We start from the raw sequence: 26,598 nt of genomic DNA, 5'->3' as shown, positions 1-26,598 counted from the left end.
TATTCATATGTTAATTATTATCATTCTAAATACTTTAGTCGTAAACAGAATTCATAATTTTTTTAATAATTTTTGGGTTTATAAAATTAAAAATCTAATTTACTGTTTACAGCGTCACCTTACGGCTGCTATGAGACATAATAATTTCTAATAGCGTTGGTAACACCAGCAAACAGCTGACTGTGCAACAACAAATCTAATTGTTTGTGTTCCAATTTTACAGTTTTCTCTATTGCTCAGTTTCTTCACTATCCCTGTTCTTCACAATTCATTAACTTTTCTTCCTCATAACTTTTGCATTTTTTACCCCCATATATGAAAAATAAAACAGTAAATTAACAAATAAGAAACTTAAATATCCGTGAACGCGTTAAACAACAAGTCAATGCAATGTTCTAAGTCGTAATCGTACCACACGTTCGGGCAGTGCTAATCGCATATACTTGTAGTGTAAAAATATTAAATTTCTAATGACTTCAAAGTGAATCCTCAGTCAAGTAAGGTCAATAATACTAACGAAAATTAATAACTGCGTTTATTTACTATTAATCTAACATATTAAAACAGCTTGTTTTACTAACATAAAATATAAGTGTAAATTATTTAGTAAAAAGTCTATTAACAATAGAAAATACTATTAAATTTTGTGACTGAATCATCACGCATCATGTATTAACATATGGATAACAAAAAAAAATCAAATAAAAAGTGACACATACATATCTATTAGCTATCCTCAACTTCCCACACCGATTACTTTGGGTGCAACGGAAATAGCATCAGCCAAACAATAAAACTAGCTTCTAACAGTGGTGCTATAAAATTTAGGGTGTGGAAAATGAGTAAAGACACTATTTACGAATCCATTCAAAAACACTTGAATACATACGTATGAGCAAAAATATACAAATTCATATTTACAAAGTTAATGCGTCGTATCCTTGAATGAAAGGGGTGCGTCGCGCAAACAAATGTCTTAACAACTTCTTATGTAGGTGCTACTAGATTTGTGAGCCGAACGACATACATATATACATATTTACCAAGTAACATAGCGCGACTTTTGTTTGTGCCGACGGTTATAAATTTGAATATCCAACTGCAAAATGAATTTCTCCCCTTTCGTGGAGCGCCTCTTAACACTTTGCGCGCGACCTCCGAAAAACAATTGACATGCGTTTGGCTTATTGTTTTTGGCTTTGCCCACTTATAAATGGTCGTTTGTCACGTTGGCAGTTGCGACCTACTCATGGCTTAGCAATTCTATTATTACCAACTCGATGGCTTTATTTAAGTTTTTTTTTCAAATTCATTTCGAATGTTCATACATACATATATATGTGTATATTCATCAACTAAAGATTACAGGTGCTTTCTTGTAGATAAACCAATAGTGAACGAATTTTCTAGCTATTGAAAGAACGTGATTTTAGGCAATTCATGAAATTTATTTAATATTTAAGAATGCTCGAATCAGATTATATGCGGCATAGGGGCAATTAAGTATACCATAATTGTACTTATGTGATTGTTGTAGACATTTAGTCATATCAGCATTGTATAGAAATAAACCAATAAAAATTTACTAATTTACATCAAAGCATTAAAAAACTCAAGTATATATTATATATATTTACATAGCATAAATACATTTTGTAGTTGGCTCCAACTGAACACGCCGAGTTAATATCTTCGTAGAAGTATTGGGAAATCATTATATAGCCCAACTGTTTTAGTTTTATTAATTAGCAAATATTAAAATACTAAACTCACATGAGGCTTCTTTTGAAAACTAAATATTATGTTTGTTTTCTTATACACACACCCCTGTTTGTGTTATAGTATACTTCACTGCACTTTATAATTATCAGTTTAGTAATCCGAAATGTTCAAGGTCAACATATATGCAACACATTTCTTATCAGCAGTCGTGTAATATTAAGGTCGTATTAAATTGTGATTTGGATATGTTGGGCATAGTTCGGTTGCATCGAAGCTATAAAACCAAAAAAAAATACAAAAGATTCCTTACCAGAACTGGATTTCGGCAGTTCCGAAAAATGAACAGCTTCTTGAAGAAAAAGATATCTCAAAAACTGAGAGACTAGTTTTCGTATATACCAACAGACGAACTGGCTCGTTACGATAATCATTTATATATATGTATACTTAATAGAGTCTCTGACGTTTCCTTTTAGTGGATACAAACATCGCAAACTTAATACGAGTATACTTTGTTCAGAGTATAAAAATGTTATGATTAGATAAATACATATAAATATATATGCATTTGGTGCCGGCACAACAAAGTTTGTAGTTCGCGAGATGGTATACTCTTGCTATTTGGTACAAGTTGTATGTCCTTACAACAAAAAACACCACAACTTCATTGACAACCAATATAATCGCCGCAAACATATAGGAGTTTTTTGTCTGATAACACTCCTTTCTCAGTAGTGAAGACACATAACACCTTGTTACTCCCGCCTTTCACTCACTTTCATCTGAGCCTAACAGACCATCAACATGGTTTCCGTAAAATTCGCAGTACCCTCACAGCACAGAGTTGTAAAAGCCCAAATTACAGCTTAAAATTCTAAGTTAAGAATTTAACGGGGGTTTCGCAGGGTTTTGTCCTTTCCCCGCTATTATTTAACTTATATATCTCGAAACTCTCTCAACCTCCTGAGGCTATTTCCATCACCTCATACGCAGATGTACGATATTGACGTCAGACAATGGATTTGATGGCTTGTGTTCAAAAGTAAACAACTATCTCACCGATCTTTCTCGTACTAAATCCACAGCGACCATACTCGTGTTCACGAACTGGAAGAAGGAGTACAGACTTGATCTTATTGCAGTCAATGGCATTTAAATTCCAACTGTTAACATTCCTAAAATTTAAGAGGCTACAATCGATTGTCTGTACTTTTTAACTCCGCATATGACCGCGATTTTACCAAAGCTCAGAGCTGTAACAAAATCCTCAAGTCGATAGTTGGCAGCACCTGGAGAAAAGATACAGAAACGTTGTTGGTTCCTTACAAGGCAATGAGCCGGCCGGTTATTAACTGCGCAGCACCTACGATCATCTGGATGTAGTGCATATGAAAAAGCTTCAGACGTGTCAGAACACTGTACTCCGTACAATAACAGGATGTCTCTTGATGTATCCCATCTAACACCTGCCTAGGGAGACCTGCATGCTTTCCGTGAAGGAACACAATACACTCTTCTTCAGTTAGTTTATGGTATAATACTTTCGTAGATGCCTCCTAGGAACATTAAAAGATCATTCCTTGAATTTACCGACTTGCCTATGGAACTTCAGACACGCACTCACCGACTCTCTTTTAGTGAATGGTGCACTTGAAATCAAACCATATCCCACTGCAGACGAAGTATGTACTCGAGTTGCCTCGCGAACTTAGAGTGACCGTTGCGCAACTTCGTACCAATTAAAAATCGACCTCGACATACCAAATTTATTTATGTACGTCCGCTTGACTCTAACCACCTCTTTGCATGCCCAATGAATCCTACTTATCGGACACCCCACTCCCTATATTCCGACCCCGTCGAAGCAACACGATTCCTGGGCTTCGCGTTAGATGATTTCGTTGACAGCTTACTTGCGCCTTGCCACCCAAATAGGGTCTAGATAACCTGTTGTAAACACCTGAGTGCCAATTATATTAATAATTAAATATCTTCAGGCACACCACACAAAGTAATTTTTGTTTAATAATAGGCTAAACTACTTTTACCATCGTGATAAATTTGATCAATTGTTTTCTATATCTAACCCGTCTGACATCAGAATCTTTTGGTTCAATCCATTGAAACCGCATTCTCCCTGGCTCTTAGGGGGAAACAATCAGATGCATTTTTGGTATATGTATATATGTATATAGAAAACAGTTAGTGTTACGTTTTATGAAATATTTACCAGAATAAGATAATTCTGAAATATAACGTAAATGTTCATATGATATTACCGAAACTTCCACCATTAACCTATTTACAATACAAGATGAGCCATCGTATGAACAATCATAAGAATAAATGATTATAGACACACATACATATATTACTAATATGTTTGTATTAGTAATTAAATTTCAATATTTTACCATCACAAAAATAAAATGTAACCGCCACTTCTACAATTAATTCATTCAATTCTCCCCCTATTGGTTTTTCAATACAAAAATTCTCGCTGTTCGCCTCGGCGTATACCAAACACTTCAAGTAAATCATTCCAAGACATTTCTAATAACGCCACAACAACAACACTTTTTGTATGCTATACTAAAGACGTTGCGCTAAAGTACTTAACTGAGAACGAATGCCCTGGCATGATACGCTCTGTTGAGTATGACCCGCCAAGAGACAGTGGTGAGCACAATGAAAGTATTTCAATGAAAAGATCAACAGTGGAGTGAGTGAGTGAGTGTGGTAAATGAAAGCAAAGCCAAAAGCGGCATCAATTGTACAACAAGCAAATGTAACAAGTAGCAGCGCACACGCCAAACGACTTAACAGCTACAGCTGCAACTGCGTCCAAAGTGAGCGATACACTTGACCACAAACCAACTGGGGAGCGACGCTGGCTTCATACGCTGATGACTACTTATGTGGCGTCGCGCGCCGCCAATGTTTCGGAGCATTGGAACGCTTTGAAAATAAAATGTACATTTAGTAAATCCGCGACGGCTTGCGTGTGCGTTTGGCAAGTTTCTAGAGTTGTTGCTAGCGGATAGTTTGCGCTTTTGCCATTTGCCGGTCTCACGTGCGGACTACAACAAGCGTACGCTGGAATATACATATGTCTGCAGGGTGTATAGTGTGTAATATACTCATAGTGGAATAACAAAAACAAAAAGAATTAATGCGGCTCATGTTCAATTTAGTTAATGATGCCATTCTCGAAATTTTAAAGAAGAAAAAATTTACTTATTAATGTATAGCACTGGTGTGGCGTCAAGAGTATTCAATATACATACGTAGGAGTGATAAATTATAATAATATTTGGCATATGCTATGGGGCACAACCACTTGCTGCTGCACTGCCTCACAAATCAATGCTCCTCCTCAGCGTTAACAACTGCTTACAATTAGCTTAGTGTGCCAATTTTTTGTGTGCATTTTTTTCTTTTGTGAATGATCCATAAAATATATGTATATATACAAATTTATATAAACCGTTGTGCGCTTAATGCGACTTCCGTTGATTGTGTTTTCAGTGAATTAGATTCTTGGGTTTATGATGGTGATATGCGGGGTGATGATACCCACAATGATGCACAATGTGTTGCTCTTGAAAATGACAAAGTGTCTGCAGCTGTGATGGTGCTATTGTGACCGACAATTAATTTGGTGGCGCGAGTGTGACTATAAATGTCATGTAAACGAGTATGAATGTAATTATATTTTCCATAGAAATTTCACCGAAATTTAAAAAAAGCATTGTAAAAGTGCAGCATAAAAAATACAATACAAAAACGAAATACAACAACACAATCGCAAATTAAAACACATAAACCACAAGCGGCCAAAAACTGGGCGCATTGTTTCCATGCTTCTATTTTCTTTTCGGCTTTTTGGTTTAACAACAGCACTGCGATTGTGCCGAATTAAGTGTTGACGTAGTGCGTATAAACTGGCCTGGAAAGCAACTCGACCTCAACAACAAAGCAACAAAAATGTATTCGGCGGGTAATTAATGCAAATCAATGGCAATACACAATACTCGCACACACGCATGCATATATGTGAAATTTTATTTATATTCACTAAATTTATTTAGCATTTTACATATGTACATAAATATTATATAGTACTTTATAAACGTTGTGTTGTTGCAATATTTGTTGTTTTTGCTATTTTGCTAAAAATATTTTTTTCGCAAATGCTTACATACATACATGTACAAATATATTATGCATTCATATGTAGATTTTGAAAAAGCGCGCAGCTCATACAAACATATCATAGACTTTCTATATAAGAATATAAGTATAAGCACTTTTGAATAAGAAATCGTTTTTTCAAGCTTCTTATATAAAACATCTGTTATTCTTACATATATATAAAACTTATAGATATAGCTTTGTATTGTTGTATATTTGTGTGTCTATTTGCCCTTCTTGAATAAATTCAACTTGTGATCACGTTTTCTGTACACACATACATACGAGTATGTACATTTCCTTTATCTTGCATATTTATATATATTTGTTACTCGGTTGTAAAGCTTAACTGAGCTTCAACCGGCAAATTTAAGCACTTTAAGGGAATTGTGTGGAGAAAATAAAGCAGATTTTCGAGGAGATGATAGAGAAATTAGCAGTTAGCGTAATTAAATCTCTATTTATGAAAGATATCTTCAATTCTACGGAAGTTTTCATTTACAAATACATAATACTGAAGTTTTTTCTGAGAATACTTGTATGATTCTCTCTAACCTGCAAAAAGTTAAGCCAAAAGCTCAGCTTTCAGTTTTGGGTCATAGAACAGTAAAAAAACATAATAATATTTAAAAAAATATCTTAAAAATTCTTGCACAAAAATATTTAGGGCAAGAGGCACTGGTATATAATGTAAAGTGAAAATAAAATACTTTTCTGAGTTAAAGTATTGAAAAAGCTGACTTTTAAGTTTTTCCAAAGCTTTTTAGAAAAATGTTTTGACCTCTAACTCGAAAATAATAACTGGCGTTCTTAAAATGAAATGTGAAAAACTATAGAAATATGGATTATGACCCGTTACTTTTTATACCATGAACATGGTATATTAAATGATCAGCATAATAAGCTGAGTTGATTTAGCCATATCCGTCTGTCTGTATATATACAAACTAGTCCCTCAGTTTTTAAGCTATCGATCAGAAATTTTGCACCTATCCTTTTCTCACTAAGAAGCTGCGGAACGACCGATATTCGACCACTATAGCATATAGCTGCCATACAAACTGAACAATCGCAATAAAGTACTTGTATGGGAAACTTTTTTATTTGACGAGGTATCTTCACGAAGTTCGGCATAATAATAATATTTACGACAATCATGCAATCTCCGAAGAAATTGTGTATATCAGATGACTATAGCATATAGCTGCCATACAAATTTAACGATCGGAAACAAGTTCTTCCAAGAAATATTTTGTATTTGTGAAGGGTATTATAGCTTCGGTTTATTTGGTAATTTTATCTTTAAAACTATATGTAATGTAATTAATTTTGTTTGCTCGCCACTGTAGTTAAAAAGTGTGATTCGTCACTGTAAACTCTTATAAGTAAATAAATATTAATTTAACTTTATTGTTATTTATTAGTTTATTTTTATCTCTTGTCACCTCAACACCAAATACGAAAGGTTGTCACCAGTTCTGGCAATGCTGGATATAATCATTGGAAGCACTCTTTATGTGCATACTCGTACATTTATAGCGATATATGTACATACATATGTATACCAGATTCAACTGCAGCACGCTCTGTTGCTTTTGTTTATACCCACACATTTATAGACAAGTATACCTAGCATGTACATACATATATACGGTCCAAAGTACTTATATCCCAGTTGGACTTTGTAGTAGTTTGTTAAATGCGTTTTCGAATTTTCTTTCAAATTATTTGTTTCAAATAGAAAATCGTTAAACCTCAAATTTTCTTGAGAAAAGCAGTCTTTTTTATGTTCCAGAAGTTTCCAGATGTTTTCTTATATAATATTTTCCTGACATTAAAAATTAGAATATTTTTTAAATTATTCAATTCTTGCACAAAAAATATTTTGAGTTTTTCAAATCTTCACGCAAATGATTAAGATTTTGAGTATTCGAGATGTATAAAAAGTTGTGATTTTTTTTTGGACTTTTGAAAGTAACTGTTCCGAGATCAAGTCGTTCAAAAATTAAGTTTGAATTTTTATGAATTTTTAATTCAAGAATCATTTTAATTTAATATACATATGTGTGACATAATTTTCGAAAAAATTTAATTACTTGCTGACATAATACAGTTGCAATTTTCGAAAATATTTTTTCGAAATATATATAATTTGTATTTGTTGAACAGGAATTTCTTTAATTTTGATTTTTTTTATTCTTCCAAAAATGTGTTTCTTTCTTTCTACGTTTATTAATTTGAAAAATATAATTTTCCGAAAGTTTTCAAATGTTCGAAAAACTCGCGAATATGTTAGGTTTTTAAATGTTCGAAAAATCATATTTACTAGTTTGAAAGTCCGATAATTGAACTAGTGAATCTTTTAGGCACCTTGCTTCCCCCTTTAGCACCAGCAAAAGATAAGCATTTCTTTAGGGGTAAATATATATTGTTACAGGGTTTTGTTTATACTTTTTTTCTGCACTCTCTGTATTACTTCCCCAATTTCAGTTTGCCTATTCGACAATTGGCGTTCGCTTCACTTTGTCTATGTGTTTTGCTTCCAAGTTTATTGTCGATCCAAAATAGCCACGAGTTTTATTTTTAGACTTTATGACTGCATAGAGCTGTTGAAAAAATCATTAAGAATGAAAACTATAACAGAAAGTGTTTGTTGTATATGTGCGCAGCTGTCCAATAACAATAGGCGGCAAGTAATATTTTATTCAACACGAAAAATACGAAATTTCTATGCTTCCAAATACGTCAGCAAGACCAATGTCATGTAGATTGCTGGAAAAGGTAATAAAACGAGCGTTTCATTCATGATGTATTGTACATATGTATATATTTATATACTATATGTAGATATACAGGTTGTTTGACAAGTTTCTGCGCTCGAAATGAAAAAAAATTGTTTTTGGTACGAAATACATTTTTTTATTCAATATAAACTCCCTTTACTTCAATACACTTATTCCAATGGTCCTACAATAATTTTAAGCCATCCCAATAATGACTTTCCGGAAACTCTACGAAATACTCGTCTGCGGCTGTAATAGCTACTTCATTCGACGAAGAACGCTTTCCACGAAGAAATTTTTTCAGTTTTCAGAAGAGGTAGTAGCCGCTGGGAACCAAATCTGGTGAATACGGTGGATGCTCAGGCTATTCATGCTTTAATTCGTTGAAATTTGTCATTGTTAAAACACCTTTGTGAGCAGGTGCATTCTCTTGATGAAAAATGATTTTTTTGTGCTGCAAACCGGGTCTTTTCTCACGAACTTTTTCATCCAGCTAATCCAAAAGGCTGCAATAATATTGAGAGTTGATTGTTTTACCTTTCTGTAGATAATCAATCAACAAAATTCCTTTTGCATCCCAAAAAACTGATGCCATAACCTTCTTTGCTGATCGTTGTGACTTCACCTGCTTCGGAGCTCAACAACCAACTTCAGTCCACTGTAAACGTTCTTGTTTCAATATAAGATCATGTTGGTAGATCCAAGTCTCATCCATAGTTATAAAAGGACGGAAGAAATCGCTTTTATTCTGCTTAAAACGTTCCAAATTATGCTGAGAAATTTGTTTTTGATCCAGAGTTTGTTGAATTGTTAACTTTTGTGGCACTAAATTTCAAAACAGCTTTTTCATATGTAATTCTCCATGTAAAATCTGAAGTACTTGGTCGTCTGAGATGCCATTAGCAATTTCAAGCTTAGTCCAACTTGGATCTTCACTAACAAGATAATGAACTTGCTCACTGATTTCTGGTGTGCTTGCGGTTTTTGGTCGTCCTTCGCGTGGATCGTCTTCAAGCCTAGTAAGGCCACATTTAAATTCACCAGCCCAAAATACAACGGTGCATATTGATGGTGCGGACTTCTTATACATTATTCTAACAATTGTTCATAAATTTTCTTTGCTTTTAAAGCTTTCAAAACAAAGAATCGAATCACTGCGCGATATTAAATGTTTTCCATATATTATAAAAAAAATACTTTGACACGTCAACTTCAAGTGGCTTGTAAACAAAGAATTAATTGACAGAATGACTTGTAACTTTGCTTGTGTTCTCACGACAGATGTACCAACTTAAAGAAAAATTTATTTATTGGTGAGCACTACTCCCTTTTCAACCAACCTTTATATATGCCGCACAAATAAAAAATAAAAAATTTTTAAATTGAATTATTAACGTCCCGCCAGCTTTTGCATATACTCAGTTATTATATAATATATGCTTATGTACATATTATTTTAACATACTCCAGTAAATAATAATACATTGCAGCAACAATAATCAATGACTGCTGACCTAACGACAATTTATTGTTCTTTTTACTTATTTTTGTACTACTTCATTCTACTGCATTGAGTAGTTTAATTGGATTGAACTACAGAAAGTGAAAATTTATTGTATTTTTTTCTGATTAAATAGTGATTAGGTACATAGGTATACATATGTATGGTATATACAACAAATACAAATGTGCGGTAAAAAGGTGTGCTGAACACACCTAAACACAAACATGGTATTCAATATTTATTTGATATACAATTGTGTTGATAAAATTGGTAGCATATATTTGTATAAGAAATGTATTAAGAAATACCGTTCTTTCACTTCCAAACCATTAGCACTGGTTGTGATTTGTTAAATACCACAGTGAGTTCAACGGCTAGCTGATAAAAAAAAAAACTAGTACGGAAGAAAAATATTTGCTTCAGTCATGACAAATTTCACAAATTTGCATCCAAAGACCATAAAATACGGCTAAAAGGCGTGGTCAAAGCATATAATAGTTCAAGGAACACAACCAGTGCCATAGCCTAAAAAACGGCGATTTTTGAGTAGAAGAAACAAGCTACTGTATAAATTGTTTTAAAATTTAGAATTTGTACATACTTTAAGAACACAAATATTTTTCAAGTTTCACGCGATCTCCAACTACTGCGACCTTCTCCGTGGATGAAACCTTAAAAATTCTTACTAGAAGATATTGTTCGTACAATGACTTACGGTGAAAAAAAAAAATCAAAAATTGGCGCAATGTCGGTGATATTTAAAATCGATGAATTTTACCCATAATTTTGGTCGTTTTTGTTTAGATCAAAAAACTGGGAGGTCATTTTATAGCAAATTATCTTATTATTTGTCTCCTTGTAATCAAAGATAAACTCATGGAGCTGATTGAATTGATCGGTTACACTTTAGACTCGAGAAATTGATTCAAAAATTTAATATGCTCTTTTTAGAAGTTAAAAAAAAAAATCGATTTTTACGTCTCTTCGCCCCTCGTTCACAATATGATTATCTATCGTATTATTAACAGCACAAAACTATCAGCTGATCAATAAGTGAGTGAAAATTTGATATCTCTTCACATTAGCATGAGTTGCCTTTCAGTTTTTTCTTTTAATTCTACTTCTTCGCAAAAGAATTGATATTTTTTCTGTCTCCACCAAAGTTACTTAGCCATAAATTTCTCTTATATAAGTTACTTTGCCATAAATCGTTCCTCGACTACATTTATTTTACCGAGATATTGGACTATTTACATATGTATGTTCCGCATCATACTATATATACAGCTCTTTGATATTTAAGACTCCTCTCGCAAGCTGCTTAGTTTTTCGTACCAAAACTTATTGACTTCTATTTTTATGATCACAGCTGTATGAAATTAATATTGCATTCTAGTTGAAACTAGCTTTATTGTTCCACACAATGGCTACGTCATTTATATTAATTGTGGCCGCTTACTCATATTTTAACCGGCTCTCAAGATGCCAGGCACCAGTTGAAGTAGTTACCATTAGATTTATATATCATTTTATATATTATATAATATCAAATATTCTTCTTGTGTAGTAAATTGGGTCAGGTCTAGCTTTATTTCTTATATTGCAATATTCAAATTCTGATTTTAAAGTAGAACAATATGGACACCGTCTGTACACCGTCTGTACACTGTAATTTAGTACAATGAAATTGAGAGCACAGTTGATTCCATTCTATATAAAAGATAAGAATCCGAAATCCATCAAACTGTATACCTATACAAACACACTCGCCCTTCAGCCGACACGAGAAAGTAATGCAGTGAAGCTGTAAAACTGATAGCGGCACTAAGTTGTAAGCGAATTTGCAACTTTCCACTGGTGATGATGTAGAAACGTATAAAACCTTCGTAGCGGTATTTATAGAGATTGAATTGAGACTCTGGACTCTAGACTTGGTACTGCATCAGAATCTATACGATGGCTCGCTGCTACTCATTCCACAATAAGCATACGAGTTCGGGAAAAGATTTGGCTAAAGAGCATATACTTGCAGACAGATGAACTGGGTATCATCATTTCCGTCGTCAACTCAATGACATCACATTCAGCACACTGTTTCTTGGTTATTTTTTAGGTCATACTCGTGCATTGAAAAGGGGCAAACATTTTTTTAAAAACCTCATAATTAAAATGTCTGTTTCAGTGGACTCAAACTGTTACTCTGACACCCAGATTGGATACCCTATAAAATATACGAGTTTATAAATGATTAGCGTGATGAGCTGAGCTGAGCCATGTCCGTCTGTCTTTTGTGTCCGTATGCGAACTAGTCCCTCATCTTTTGTAATATTGATCTGAAATTTTGTATACTTCCTTTGCTCCCCAAAAAGCTTCACTTTGCGGAACCTTCGAAATCGGTTCTGTATAGGAAATAGCCGATCAAAATCAAGATACAAATCTTCATAGAATATCCTTTTTCTTTATTAACTAACCTTGACTATAAAGTTCTTTATATCAAACAACGTGACTGGAAAAAACTAGCTAAACGTTTTTCGTTGGACGGTTACGTTTTCCGATTTAGAATGCATCCGTTAAGGGTATTATAGCTTCGGTTCAGTCGAAGTTAACGATTTTTCTTGATTTTCAGTTTATATATCATTATATGTATTGGAATCGTTTTGAATTTTTAATATTCAATTCAATATTAATCACTAAACAAATCGCTTTTTAAATCTGTTATACAAATTCTACTGTGATCTTCACCGACTTCCGTTAGAACAGCAGTTTAAAATGTTATTCCGAAATATTAAAAAAGTAACAGCCCCGAGTGCATACTCTTAGTTCGGGAATCCAAAATTACAGTAATTATTTCACTAGATTTCAGCCCCCTAACTCATTTAAGCGCATCGGATTCATTCAAGCATGACATTTGGTGTTGGATAATGAAATAAATACTTGCATGACTTTTTAAGCTTCGTTTACGGAATGATTTATCATTACCTACTATATGTTTCATAAAAATGTATATACATACAAACATCATAATATCATATTAAACTAAATATAGTTCCCTCACGCAAGTCAATCGCTTACTAAATATATATATGTTTTTTTCTCTCTTCCCCCTCAACCACTACAACTGCTAACCACTACATCTTCTAGTGCGCACAAACGATTTCGTTGAATATCCCGAATCGGAGATGGACGACCTGGAAAGCCTCTACTTCGACACAATCTCGCTGGCAGACTCTGAGGCTGCAGCCGCCGTCGCTGCTGCACACCGCAAATCACTCTCCCAATCACGCAACACCATCTACCATTCGGCGGTGGACCTAGCCGGCGAAGATACACCGTCAAAGCGCCGCAGTCTGCGCTCAGAAAATGGCAGCAGCCGTAGTAATGCCTCTCTAGCGGCAGCGGCAGCTGCGGCGGCGGCAGCAATGAACAATCCGAACAACCGTTTGCCATACAATCTGAATTATCGCCACTCATCCGCTTTGGAACACTACAATAATAGCGCGAGCAATGCAAATGGCAACCATGGACCTGGCCTGGGCGCTGTGGATCAAACGGACGCGGCTATTGCAGCCCAAGTCATGGCTATGCACAACGGACGCACGCATGCGTACGGCAACAGCAACAGCGCTGGTGGTAAAAGCAACAGCACGCCGCAGCTAAATGCCGATGAGGTCTCTAAGCGTCTCTTACAAAGTAGTACAAATACTAGTAAAGATAAGAAATTGCCAATTACGTACTCCCAGTGGAAATTTAGGGTAAACATCAGAGTTGAATTTTTGTTTTCGTTTTGATTTTGAACGCTTACAAATACAAATACATGTATATACAGAAATTGTACATACCAACATGTATAGATATTGTATATTTTTTGCGTTTTGCGTCCATATACTGTTATTTTTTTTCGTGTTTTTCGAAATTTAATTTTTCTTCGTATTATTTGCATTAATTTCTACGTTTTTGTTTCTATTATTACTTTTCAACAATTATGCACAACTTTCTGCTCTCACAGCTATGAAAAACACAAATATACACACAGTAACACAATCTGGAATGTGGCAAAATTTTGAAAATAATTGTATTTTGTTGCAAAATTTAATTGCACAATTTTACGGGAGAATTGGTATTACTTATTTGCAAGAGATTAATCTTGATTAAACACACTGCAATTTTGTTTCGCACACACTTCTGCACTTCACACATACTTGCATACATATTACTTATTTTCTTTCATTTACTTATCAGGTACAGTTATATAAACCGGTTTAATATTTATTTTGCACTTTTTGATATTTTTTCGAATAATTATTATTGTGTTTCATTTTTGTTTTAAATTAGTTCAAGAAAATCAGAAAAAGGTTAAAACTTGTAAATTTAGACCAGGGTAGATAATTTTTGAAAAAAAAATAAAATCATAATAGCATGAATCCCATCGCAAATGAATGATAAATAACAAAAAGTAAGGGAAAAAAATTTACGGGCGTTCTGAGGTCGTGATGAGTAAGTGAAGGGGCTTGGCTGAATTTTTAAGGGTTAGAATGTTTTATCTCAGTTTCCGAAAAAACTTGTATCAAAAGTTGTATGGTTAAGAAAAGATCTATTATAAAACTTTTGTTTATCGACATTTTTCACATGACTTCAAAATATAGGTGAAATATTAAAATAATTAATTAATTAATTAATTAATTATATAAATAACCATAAAATAATTTTTATGCCCTAAACAAGTTTGTCCCGAAGTTTGTAACACCCAGGAGGAAACGTCGGAAACTCTATAAAATATGTATTATATATAAATGATCAGCATGCTGAGCTGAGTCGATTTAGCCATGTCCGTCTGTCTGTCCGTCTGTTCGCCTGTCTGTATATATACGATCTAGTCCCTCAATTTTTGAGATATCGAACTTTTCTCCCCAAGAAGCTGCACATTTATCGGAATGGCCGATATCGGACCACTATAGCATATAGTTGCCATACAAACTGAACGATCGGAATCAAGTTCTTCGAAGAAACATTTTGTATTTGTGAAGGGTATTATAGCTTCGGTACAACCGAAATTAACGTTTTTTATTGTTTATTTTTATGTTATAACATTTTTTTCTTTTTCGAAATTTAGTGTTGAATTAACTTTCAAACACAATGTATTTTTTTTTTTGTTTTATAAATTTTTTTTTTCTCTTCTATTTTGGCCTAATATTTAAAAATAAAAAAACCCTAATTTTCAATCCAAGATTCTCAATATCCGATTTTTTTAAAAAGTCAGTGGGCTTTTCTCAAAGTGCAAAAGCCATTTTTGGGTATCCTTGTCGAACTAATGTGAAAACAACACTTTATAAAATAAATTTTAGAACTCTTCCTGCTCAAGATATAACATTACCAGAAGTTTTTTCTCTCTTAAGATACTTAAAGGAATAATTCGAATAACTAGATTTCAGAATAATTGCGCAAGCGAATATTAACCGATTATGCATATTATCTAGATTTTATCAGTATCAATAAAAAAAAACATTATAGCCGTATACTCGAATAAGCGGATAAACAGTTACCCTAACCCAGACGAGTAATATCATTCGAGATCTCTCATTTCCCTAGTATTGTATATACCAGCCTATTTAAACCTATTTAATTTATGTAAACCAATGTGCGTTTTCGATATAAGTGAGAGTTGACTTAATTAACTTATTTAATAAAATATTTTTGAAAACTCTCTTGTTACTCCACTACAAGGTGGCCTTAAGCACTTTTTATCCAATGCTTTATTTTCGGACCCACTATATTCTTAGCCTTAGGCTGTTTATACGCTCTCTGCTCTCACTCGCCCTACTCTGCCTAAAAACACTCAGTTTACAACTTTCATAGTTTTATAAAAATATCTTTTTCTTAAAATTTAAGTGTTATGGATAACAACAACATAACTTTTATAACATATACAGTCGTTTACCATTTATATTGCTGCTACTGAACAACTACATCTTTAAGCAACCAAACATATGTACATAGCCACATACTTATTTTCTGAAATTTATGTTAAAAAAAAAATGCTTTTCTTTCTTATTTTATATTTTTATGAATTTTTACCATTTTTCATCAATTGTTCTATCTACATTATATTGATTTAATGAACAAATATAAACTTGAATAATTTATTGAATAATTTTTTTTCCACACTCGTGTTTTGAATTTTGTTACAAAATGCTTGAACGCTTGCGGGAACGGGTAATGGCAATTTTTTCCTTTTCTTTTATATTTAATCTAAGTTTCTTATTAGCACACTATACACATACATACATAGATATACATACAGGCATACAGATGTACATATAAACCGAATATAATACACTTACATAATTAATTTTAGCATTGAGTTTAATAAATGTGCCTAAAAAGTTTGCACGTTGAGTTTAAATTAAAAAGCAGAATTTTTTATTAAGAAAAAAAAATGTATTAAGAAAAATACTGCTTTGCATGATTAAATACATTTATATATGTTGAAAATGTTTTTAAACAATTTCAAGCTTTTTGGCTTTAAATGTAAATGGATGATTAAGTTGTATTCTTATAAACTGTTAAGAGTTGGCGGAAGTTCATTGTTATTTTTAAAACAATTTAAACGAGTATAAAATACATACATACATAAGTATTTAATTTACATATACATACATATACAACGAACGAGCCGCCTTATTGTAGTTTCAAATAATTGAAATATTACTCATTAATAACATAAGTAATAGTAATTTAACGGCTCCCAAGGCAAAATGACAAAGCTTAATTGATACACCATCAAACTGGCATTTGGGGTGGCTACAGCGACAACTATTATAGTAAAATTCACAAAAAAGTTTTATAATATATTTTTTAATATTATTATTTTTTTCGAATTTCAAAACCCAAATATTTTGATATAAAAAAATGTGATTTAAAGCCAAAATCTAAAATTTACTTTTAGTAATAAATAATTAATTTTATTTATAAAATTAATATTTTTAGTCGAAATTGTTGAAAAATTTTCTGTTACATTTCTTAATTTATTTTTAAATGCGCCTAGATGTAGGCAACGTTTTGTTTTCATTTTTCTAAATTTTTTTACAATATCACAATATCATAAGTGATTTGAATATAAGTATACCTAAATTAAAGAATTATCTCTGTCCAATAAAAATTTATTTTAGCTTAGGTCAAAATTGTACCGTGACAAATATTACCTTCTCACTCTGAGCATAGAAGTATATATAATATATGTATATTCATATTTATTATAAACTGAACCTTTTTAACCTTATAGGTATAATAGATTTTTTTCTGAGAAAACGAAAATTTTTAAAAATCTAGATATACTTTAATATACCATATACATGTACATACTTGTATTAGGCTGATCAACAATTTGTTTATATTTCAATCACTACAACGTTACCACTATTTTGGAAAATATGATTATTAACATGTATAAATATTTCAGATATTAGATAAAGATTATAATTCTTTTTTAGTTTTTATGGAGTGTTAAAATTATTAAAATATATATATATATATATCGGATGTTTATATTATTATTGAAGTAACATAAAAATCATTGATAGTATTTTTTGTTTGTTTTTAGGTTAGTTAGGTTAGGTTGTTAAAATTATTAAAATATATAATTTAAATTTATAAAAATACTAATTACAATATATCTTAAATATGTATGTTTTCAATATTATTGAAGGAAAATAAAAAACTGTGATAGTACGTTAGATCCGACTATATCTACAACCCTAGATTTTGATACTTGGACCGTAGTACATCCGATTAAATGTGTGAAACTGAAAAATCATTAATTTGACTTTCTGAAGGGCCACCCTAATATGTATGCATAAGATGATATAAAGTATTTCTTCTTCCTTTATTAATCTTTGTTTAAAAAGCAGCTGTTTTCTTTCACTTTTAGAAAGCATTTAAAAAGTTTTACCCTTAAGCCGTTAGAGATCAATAAAATCAAACGTTAATCGCATTTACGCTTTAATTTTGTTGAATTTTTAAAAAACATTCTTTATTAAATCTGAAACACGTGTACTCTTCCCTAAAAGAATTCGATCTATTTGCAAATGCGATTGAATCGTTTTTTTTTTTAAACTACTTAGTTAATAATTATAATTGCAACTACATATTTAAAAACAAGATTATTTAAATACGCATTAATAGACAATCCCTATATTCCAAAACAGAAAAAAAATTATTTTAAGAAAAAAAAAAAAAAAAAATGTATTTCCAGCTTACCAATTATAGCTGCTTCAAATTTAAATTCACTACTGTACCATATCAATTAAGCTTTGCCAAAAATGTAGCTTTGAAAACGTATTAATTTTATTAACAACAACGATACTGTTATTAATTTTACCACCACCTAGTGAGAGAGTTTTGTAAATATTTAGAATATCTAGAATTGCTTGCTTTGTGCTAATACAGTAATTTAAATACACAAGCGTAGTAGCTTAAGTTTATAGCCTCTTAGAAATAGTGTCGACCATATTTTGTATCAATATTAATTTAAATTCTCTTATTCACTCTTCGCTCACGACACCAAAGACACGTCGACGCTTCCAAGATGGCAAACGCAGTGTGGATTTCGTCTTGGCCTATATCGGTGACGACGATTATATACCCGAAAATAGACGTAAACGCGAGATATTCGAAACGAATCTAATCAAAGAGGGTCTACATTTGGAGCATGACAATACACAGCGCATACATTTCATCAAAATTCATGCGCCACTCGAAGTGCTCTGCCGCTATGCGGAGATTCTAAAGATCAAATTGCCAATGAAGAAGGTGAGCCTGCAACTATTTTAAACTATTTTTCTAATGCGCTTAAAATGCCTTTCTCTAACTCGTTGTAGATACCCGGTCAGGAGCTGATAGAGGATGACGATTTTCGTATCAAATCTTGTCTTAGCACCACCTGCAGCCGCATCTTTAGTTGGCTAAGAGTCAGTCCGGAGCGTCCATATCGCATACACTTTGAGTTCTCCCGCAATTATGAGCATTTGTAAGTGTTTCATTGCTGCATTTAAACTGTTCTTTTTGTATTTATTTTTACTCACCTCATTTCACCACAGATTCGACTGGGAGCAACCGAATTTCTTCGATGCTGGCGTGCGTAACGCGATCATCAACTTCATATTAGAGCGCCAGCATTTTGTTGAAGGCGAAGAAACACCTGATAATTTGGGTATTGAGAAATTATTGGAGGACCGTGTCTATCACAGCGCATATCCACTGCATGATGTAAGTTGTAAAATGAAAAAAAGTACGCTTATAATTTGTTTTATAATCAAAAATTATCGTATTTATAAAATTCATTCATAGCTAATAAATTTTGGCCATCAAAAATGTTGTTTTTATTGTTTTTTATTTTTCCATTCATCATTCCATAATTTGCATTTCATTTTTTTTTTTTTTGTTTTGTAAAATCCTCCAAAAAAAGTATTTAAAAACTTGTTTTTAAATCAATCTTTAATATTTTTAAACATATATTTCACACAGGATACGGACCGTGACTTCCTACTGCAAGAATGGGCTACGCTAAGAAAATGGATACAGTAAGTTTACTCCTTCTTCTTCTTTTTCGCTTCTACTTGCTATTTGTTTATTTGAAATGATATTTTCTTATTCAGCTTGCAACCATTGGACAGCATAAAGGAGTATTTTGGTGCGAAAGTTGCCTTATATTTTGCCTGGTTGGGTTTCTACACACACATGCTAATACCTGTCAGCGTATTGGGCATATTATGTTTCATTTATGGATTCGTAACGTGGAAAAGTGATCCCATAAGGTATGACCCTCCTATAACACAAACAAACAAAGTTAATAACTTCAAATAACTAGGTAAACAAATTATATAAGGAGTTGAAAAAATTAGTCAATTCAACATTCTACCCCCAATAATTCTCATAATTAATAACCCGCTTATACCACGTAACATAATTCAACCCTCATCACTAAGCATATTGTATGTGTCTTTATAAAGTTATGCTACTAAGAAATAAATAAATAAGTTCTGAAATTGATTTAAAAAAAATCATTAACATAACCTCACTTTGTTTTCATAATTTCCTCTCATCAATACTTCTTCGTTTTAGTCGCCAAATTTGCAACGATAACCAAACGACTCTGATGTGTCCACAATGTGATCGCAATTGTGACTACTGGCTCTTGGAGAAGACTTGTAACTCATCGAAAATGAATTATCTGATCGACAATAATATAACAGTGGTATTTGCATCGATAATGGCGCTTTGGGGTATGTAATAGCACAAAAATCAATACAAAAACAATTGCAAAAAAATATTCTATTCCTTACAGCTGTTATCTACCTGGAGCTCTGGAAGCGCTATTCGGCCACTTTAGTGCATCGTTGGGGTTTGACAACCTTCTCACAGCACGTTGAACATCCGCGTCCGCAATATTTATCAAAACTGCAAAGGCACAAAGATATCACAGAGCGTTGGAAGAAAAGCAATAATATACTGGAACCGGATGTGCCGTTTTGGCGTATAAAATTCCTGCCCAGTTTCACCAGCTACAGCATTATGGTCTTGTTTGTAAGTATAATTATAAGCGCTTCTATTTTCTTGAACTGCAATGTTTTTTCACTGCTACACGCAGATCTGCGTCTCACTCATCGCCATCTTCTCCATGATAGTCTATCGCATGGCACAGAAAGCATCGCACAGCATATTGGGCAGTGATAATTCGATGACCTATAAAATAATGGTGCTTCCCATGACCGCTGGTATTATCGATTTAATCGTAATCTCCATGCTTGATTATGTCTACACTTCGCTGGCCGTTTATCTCACGAATATGGAATATTGTCGCACCCAAACTGAATACGATGAAAGTCTGACAGTCAAAAATTATATCTTTCAATTTGTCAACTACTATTCCTCGCTGTTTTATATTGCCTTCCTGAAAGGCAAATTTGTGGGTTATCCTGCCAAATATAATCGCATATTGGGCTTCCGACAGGAAGAATGCAACCCTGGCGGCTGTTTAATGGAACTTTGCATGCAACTGGTCATCATTATGGTCGGCAAGCAGGCGGTCAATGCCATCGTAGAGATGCTATTTCCATATATTATGCGTTGCATACGCAAGCTGTCTGCGCGCATGGGCATGCGCAAAATCGAGAGCGAAGAGAAACTGATATCGTGCAATCAGTGGACTGAAGATTATCATTTAGAGCCATCAAATACGAACTCACTTTTCTCGGAGTATTTAGAAATGGGTTAGTTGGTAGCTAAAATATTGGCAAAACAAAATGTTATGCGCTTTTTCGATTTTTTTTTTCTTTGGCAGTTCTGCAGTTTGGCTTCATCACACTCTTCGGCTTAGCCTTCCCACTAGCGCCGTTGCTGGCCTTGCTTAATAATGTCATAGAAGTGCGTTTGGACGCCATAAAAATGCTGAAGCTTATACGACGTCCGGTGGCGCAACGCGCCAGCAATATTGGCGTGTGGTACAACATGATGGCGATCGTAGCGCGCATTGCCGTTGCTTCAAGCGTAAGCTATATATTGCCATCATAATAAAAGCTAGCATTAACTTTCTCAAAATATATTTGCAGGCTATGATCATTGCATTTTCCACAAATCTCATACCGAAACTGGTCTACACAACTGCCACAAATGACGCATCCTTAGAGGGTTATTTGAATTTTACGCTGGCGTACTTCAACACAGAGGACTTCCAAGTGCGTCGCATGACTTTTGATATATTTTTTTTCTTCTAAAATCGTATTATATATTTTCTTTGCTTGCTTTTAGGTGCAACCAGTGCTGCGGGGGAGCATCTATGAGAATGTAACCTCCTGTCGTTATACGGAATTCCGCAATGCTCCTTGGGATGAACAACCATATAAGCGCCCTACATATTATTGGAAAATTCTAACGGGACGTCTGGCGTTTATTGTAGTTTTTCAGGTTAGAAAGCATAATTCCATAGTAAAAGCTGTAACTGCTTTTAAAGACACCAGCAATTTACTATGTATAAATTCGCCTTCGGTTTCTTAATTATCTGGAGCCAACATTTCTGATAAATGTTGAGTGAAATCAATTCGAATCATTTTGGTTAAGCTTATGGGTAGTTATATAGCATACCCTTTTAAGAAGGTTCGCCAAGCTTTAAGCTCGTCCTCACATACTTTTAAGAAGAGCTGGCGAGTTAACTGTTCTTGTAATTCGTCTAAATTCACTTCATTTTCCATTACATATGTATATATATATATATATTAACATTTCTTCCTCTGCTTTCCACATTTTCAGAATGTCATCGGCATGATACAAGGCATAATCGCCTGGGCCATCGCCGATGAGCCGAGCAAATTGCGCAAGCGCATCAAACGTGAAGGCTTCCTGTTGCGCGAACACATTATCGAATATGAAAAGAAAACGGCAGCAGAAAAGGCAGCAGCGCGTCGTGCCATAGACGAAGCGCAATACGAAGATGAGAAATTAGATTACTACGCGAACAACAACAAGCAGCACACGACGCAGCCGCAGACGGTGCAACGTGATTATGGCGATAATGATAATGTCGTTTATAGAAATGAGCGCACAACGCCGCTGTAGAACAACGATTTACTAACTGTAATATACGTTATAAATAGTTTTACTTTGTAAGTCAATGGTGAACAAAACGGTAGGGCTTCTGCAGACCTGCTATATACATTTAGTACTGAATTATGGTAATGGCTATAATTAAGTAGGTGATTCCGCAAGCACAAAAGCTAACGGAAATGCAAAATGTAGCTAGACAATATGTTTGTAGGTGGTTTGTAGATTTTTTTAATTTTATTTATTTTTTCTAACCTCATTTCGAATATTTCTAGACTGCATTAAAATTGCCCCGCATACTCAGGCATACCCGTATATATAGTTAACACGTATGTGCGTTTGTGTGTGTGAGTTTGTTGAATCGAAATAACGTTATTGTTAGGTACTTAAAGTGTTTTAAGCAAACACATCATTGTTATCCATGTAAATATATATAATTAAATTTTTAGTAAATACTGCTAATTAGCATACAAAAAAAAATACAAACCAGTGAAATAGTAACAAAAAAATGCTCAAGAAATATTCATACATTTTTCATAGCAATTTGTAATATTCAAAGAAAAATTACATATATACATATATATGTATGTAAGTAGGCTATATAAAGCAGCTATTGCATAGAAAAAGCAATAAAAAATTTTAATTTTAACGCAAAACCTGAACGCATACGTCAAAACATACATATGTTAATCAATTGTTATATGGAAAAAATTTTTTTTAAATTTGATTTGTTGCATTTTCAACCACATTTGCCTTAAAGTACGTGCATAAATGTAAAAATTTATATATATTAATACATTTCATATGTTTATAAAGCAAACAGTTTATAGTTGAGTCCAAAAGCGCCACACGTACACACGTACATGAATATATAAATATTTATATGTTTATACCAGCAGGTGTGTGTGTCCATTTTTCGTAGCAATAGTACTGAAAAATAGCTAAAACGCATTAAAAATTACAATTTAAATAGATTAACACAATTTACTACAAAATGCTATTTTAAATTAGAAGAAAATAAAAAATAAAAATAGTAGCAGTTTTTAACGAAATTAATTAAACGCCAGCCAAACAAAAAAATATGAAAAAATAATAATAATAAATTAATAAAAATCATTACATATACCTATACATACATTCATACTCACTCAAGCTGAAAGCAACCAGTCACAAATAAATATATATGCATTAGGGTGAGCCAAAAAAAATTTCTAATAAATTTATGACTAGCAATTAGCATATATACAGAGAAAACAATATTTCTGGCAGGATTCGAAGTTTCCCAAAAATACCATAATTTTTTAACCGTTTAAGATAAACTTTTTTTCAAATTTTTTATTTATTTTTTATTTTTTTTATGTTACATATGCACTTTTTTAATCAAAAACATTAAAACTGCATTTATAAATTTTTTCACTTTACAAAGTTTTGAAATACACGAATTTTTGGAAAAAAAATCATCTGAAATACAATTTTTAAAAAATTTTATGCTATAGAATAATTTGCGTTGTAAAAATTTTTTTGCTGAACGGTACAAAAGTGATGGTATTTTTGTTGAAACAAGATTTTTTTACGTGTTATTTATTTGGAAAACTTTGAATGCTCATCGACAGCTTTTAAAATTAAGCTAAAAATGCTGCGATATCTTTTTCGCTGCATTTTAACCCATAAATTCAACTTTAGTTATTTTTTTTTTTTTTGGTTTGGTTTGGTTTGGCTCGCCCTAATATACATACTTATACATACAACTCGTGTACCTATCAAATTGCACTTCTCTTTCAATGTTAACAAAACTATACTACTCACATACAATTACAACTACAACACTAAGAGCATTATTTACCAGATTCTATATACATATATTATATATCTGTACACATGCATATACATATGTATGTGTACATACTCGTTATGTAATTATGCTATTATGAAATATGTACTGTTAAATGTCTGAAAATTATTTACGAACTTTTGTATATTTTATATGAGATTTTATTATTATGTGTGGAAAGCGTAAATCTGTTCTAAATATATATACATTATGAATTATATATGTATATACCTATGTTTCTATTTACACAACACATTATCCTATACTCATATGTATGCATGTAAATGAACACACAAACAAGTGATTGAATGCATTTGCATTATTCGCCGCTATTCTTTAAATGGCATCACATATTAAACGCAAGTAATACAATCCAAAAAGTACCTTATATGTACAATACATAATGTACATGTATATACATATGTATGTATGCAAGTACATATAAATAAATGAAAATAAACTAATACGAAATAGCACTTGAAAGCGTTCGAAAGCGAAATTTCTTTGATAAATCAAAATTTTAGTTACAACAATAGCAACAAGGGTAAGGTTATGTGAAAGATAAACATCGATTGCACCCACTTTTCGTACACATACTCGTACACTACGAGAATCTCAGCTAATTTTGTGGAGATTGCTCGCTCTCTGAACGGCAAATGCGTTATGAGTCGACTGGAAGGCCGAAAGGCCCCTACACATTGTGACACCTTATACCAATATTATTATTTTTTAGTTTGAGTTTTGTACCTTAATATGCATATGTTATATTAACTACCTGCCAATATTTATCAGGATATTTAAATTTTAATCAGAAATAAACTTTTCTCTTCATTCTGATCGCTATATTCAAGTAGCTGAGTTTTATAGGTTATAAAAAACCGTTACATGACTAAAGCTCGTATATCCTTATGTAACTGTTATGAGAGAACAACGTAATCTAGAAGACAGACATGATTTTGTACCAGTTCCACCCTTTCTCAGCACCAACTTAACCTAAATCATAATTTTCTTTAATTGTCTCTGATTTTTAGCGTGCGAAGGGCTGTTCTCCTACCACTGTTATCCGCCTTGTTTTAAAAAATATTATTCCAAATAATGACCACACTGAAACCCATCTATTTCGTAGCTAAATATCACGAACTAAAAATCTACGAACAGATGCCAGTTTGTATTCGACCGGCCAGTAGAAAAAATAGTTCTGGAATGCTTACTGCTCTTGAAACGATTTGGAATGCAGTAATAGCTGTAACCAAATAAAATTATATTATGAATGATTGACAAACCCAAAAATCATCGTAATATACAAATTTGTATGGAAAATTTGCTCTCAACTGACTTAGTCAAGACGATAATACAGGGTTGGTATAACAAGTTTACTCAACTAACTCTTTTTCATTTCGACATACTCAAATTGCAGCCCTAATGTCTATGCCAATTTTAAGAAAGATAAGAACCTGTTTTATTTAAAAGATGACGCAATTGTTTCTTATTTCTGGATTTACATTGTGATTATATTTGGAATGCTACAGTGGACACCGGCGTTTGATATTGTGATTCGAAAATTATTGACATTTATGCCTGTCATTGTATGACATTGGCGGTATTAAAGGTCTGCAGTGGAATAATTGAAAGATGCCTCTGTTTCCAGGACTTAGGCCTACAGAAGCTGGGATGTATAGAACTCTCAGAGCTTAAGCTTTGGAGTAACTACCAGAATATATGTAATTTCTTCGGAATATTTTATTTTAAAGAAATGACAGATCTACACTGAAAGCAGATTGTTTAACGATTTATTTGATACAAAGTTTATAGTTTCGACAAAGCTTTTGTTTAGGTAATTTTAATTATATGTTGTCCATAACTTATGACCAATAAGGTTAGCGCTAAAAAACGTTCAGAATATTTGAAACATTTGAAGAAAATAAGTGCCGGAATATCCAATATTGATTATAGACGCGATTCGCTGGGGTTTA

The 26,598-nt window shown here is 32.8% G+C and overlaps 1 protein-coding gene across 7 annotated transcripts; it reads left to right on the top strand.

The window, feature by feature from the left end:
* Nucleotides 1–263: 263 nt before the first annotated feature.
* LOC106625752 (anoctamin-1) lies at nucleotides 264–25,108 on the top strand. 7 transcript variants are annotated; one of them, XM_036366544.2, is made up of 15 exons: nucleotides 264–497; nucleotides 5,251–5,722; nucleotides 13,345–13,871; nucleotides 18,766–19,008; nucleotides 19,077–19,225; nucleotides 19,296–19,464; nucleotides 19,723–19,778; nucleotides 19,854–20,012; nucleotides 20,320–20,480; nucleotides 20,543–20,781; nucleotides 20,846–21,467; nucleotides 21,539–21,744; nucleotides 21,807–21,932; nucleotides 22,006–22,161; nucleotides 22,504–25,108. In XM_036366544.2, exons 2-15 carry the CDS (start codon nucleotides 5,710–5,712, stop codon nucleotides 22,807–22,809), a joined length of 3,132 nt encoding a protein of 1,043 aa, XP_036222437.2. In that variant the 5' UTR covers nucleotides 264–497; nucleotides 5,251–5,709; the 3' UTR covers nucleotides 22,810–25,108. The 7 variants fall into 7 exon arrangements, with proteins under 7 accessions (XP_036222437.2, XP_036222432.2, XP_036222433.2 ...); XM_036366539.2 differs by having other exon boundaries at nucleotides 13,345–13,955; XM_036366540.2 differs by having other exon boundaries at nucleotides 264–502; nucleotides 13,345–13,955.
* Nucleotides 25,109–26,598: the final 1,490 nt, after the last annotated feature.

The sequence above is a fragment of the Bactrocera oleae genome, chromosome 5, assembly GCF_042242935.1.
Source record: "Bactrocera oleae isolate idBacOlea1 chromosome 5, idBacOlea1, whole genome shotgun sequence".
NCBI classification, from domain to species: domain Eukaryota; kingdom Metazoa; phylum Arthropoda; class Insecta; order Diptera; family Tephritidae; genus Bactrocera; species Bactrocera oleae.
Note: the sequence above shows the minus strand (reverse complement) of the source record. Positions and strands in the feature narration are given on the sequence as shown.

Bases quoted from the DNA above. Each gene is read 5' to 3' on its own strand.
- LOC106625752 (XM_036366539.2), top strand. The intron at 20,481-20,542 runs GTATGTAATAGC...TATTCCTTACAG, and splicing joins ATCGATAATGGCGCTTTGGG to CTGTTATCTACCTGGAGCTC. The intron at 21,468-21,538 runs GTTAGTTGGTAG...TTTCTTTGGCAG, and splicing joins CTCGGAGTATTTAGAAATGG to TTCTGCAGTTTGGCTTCATC.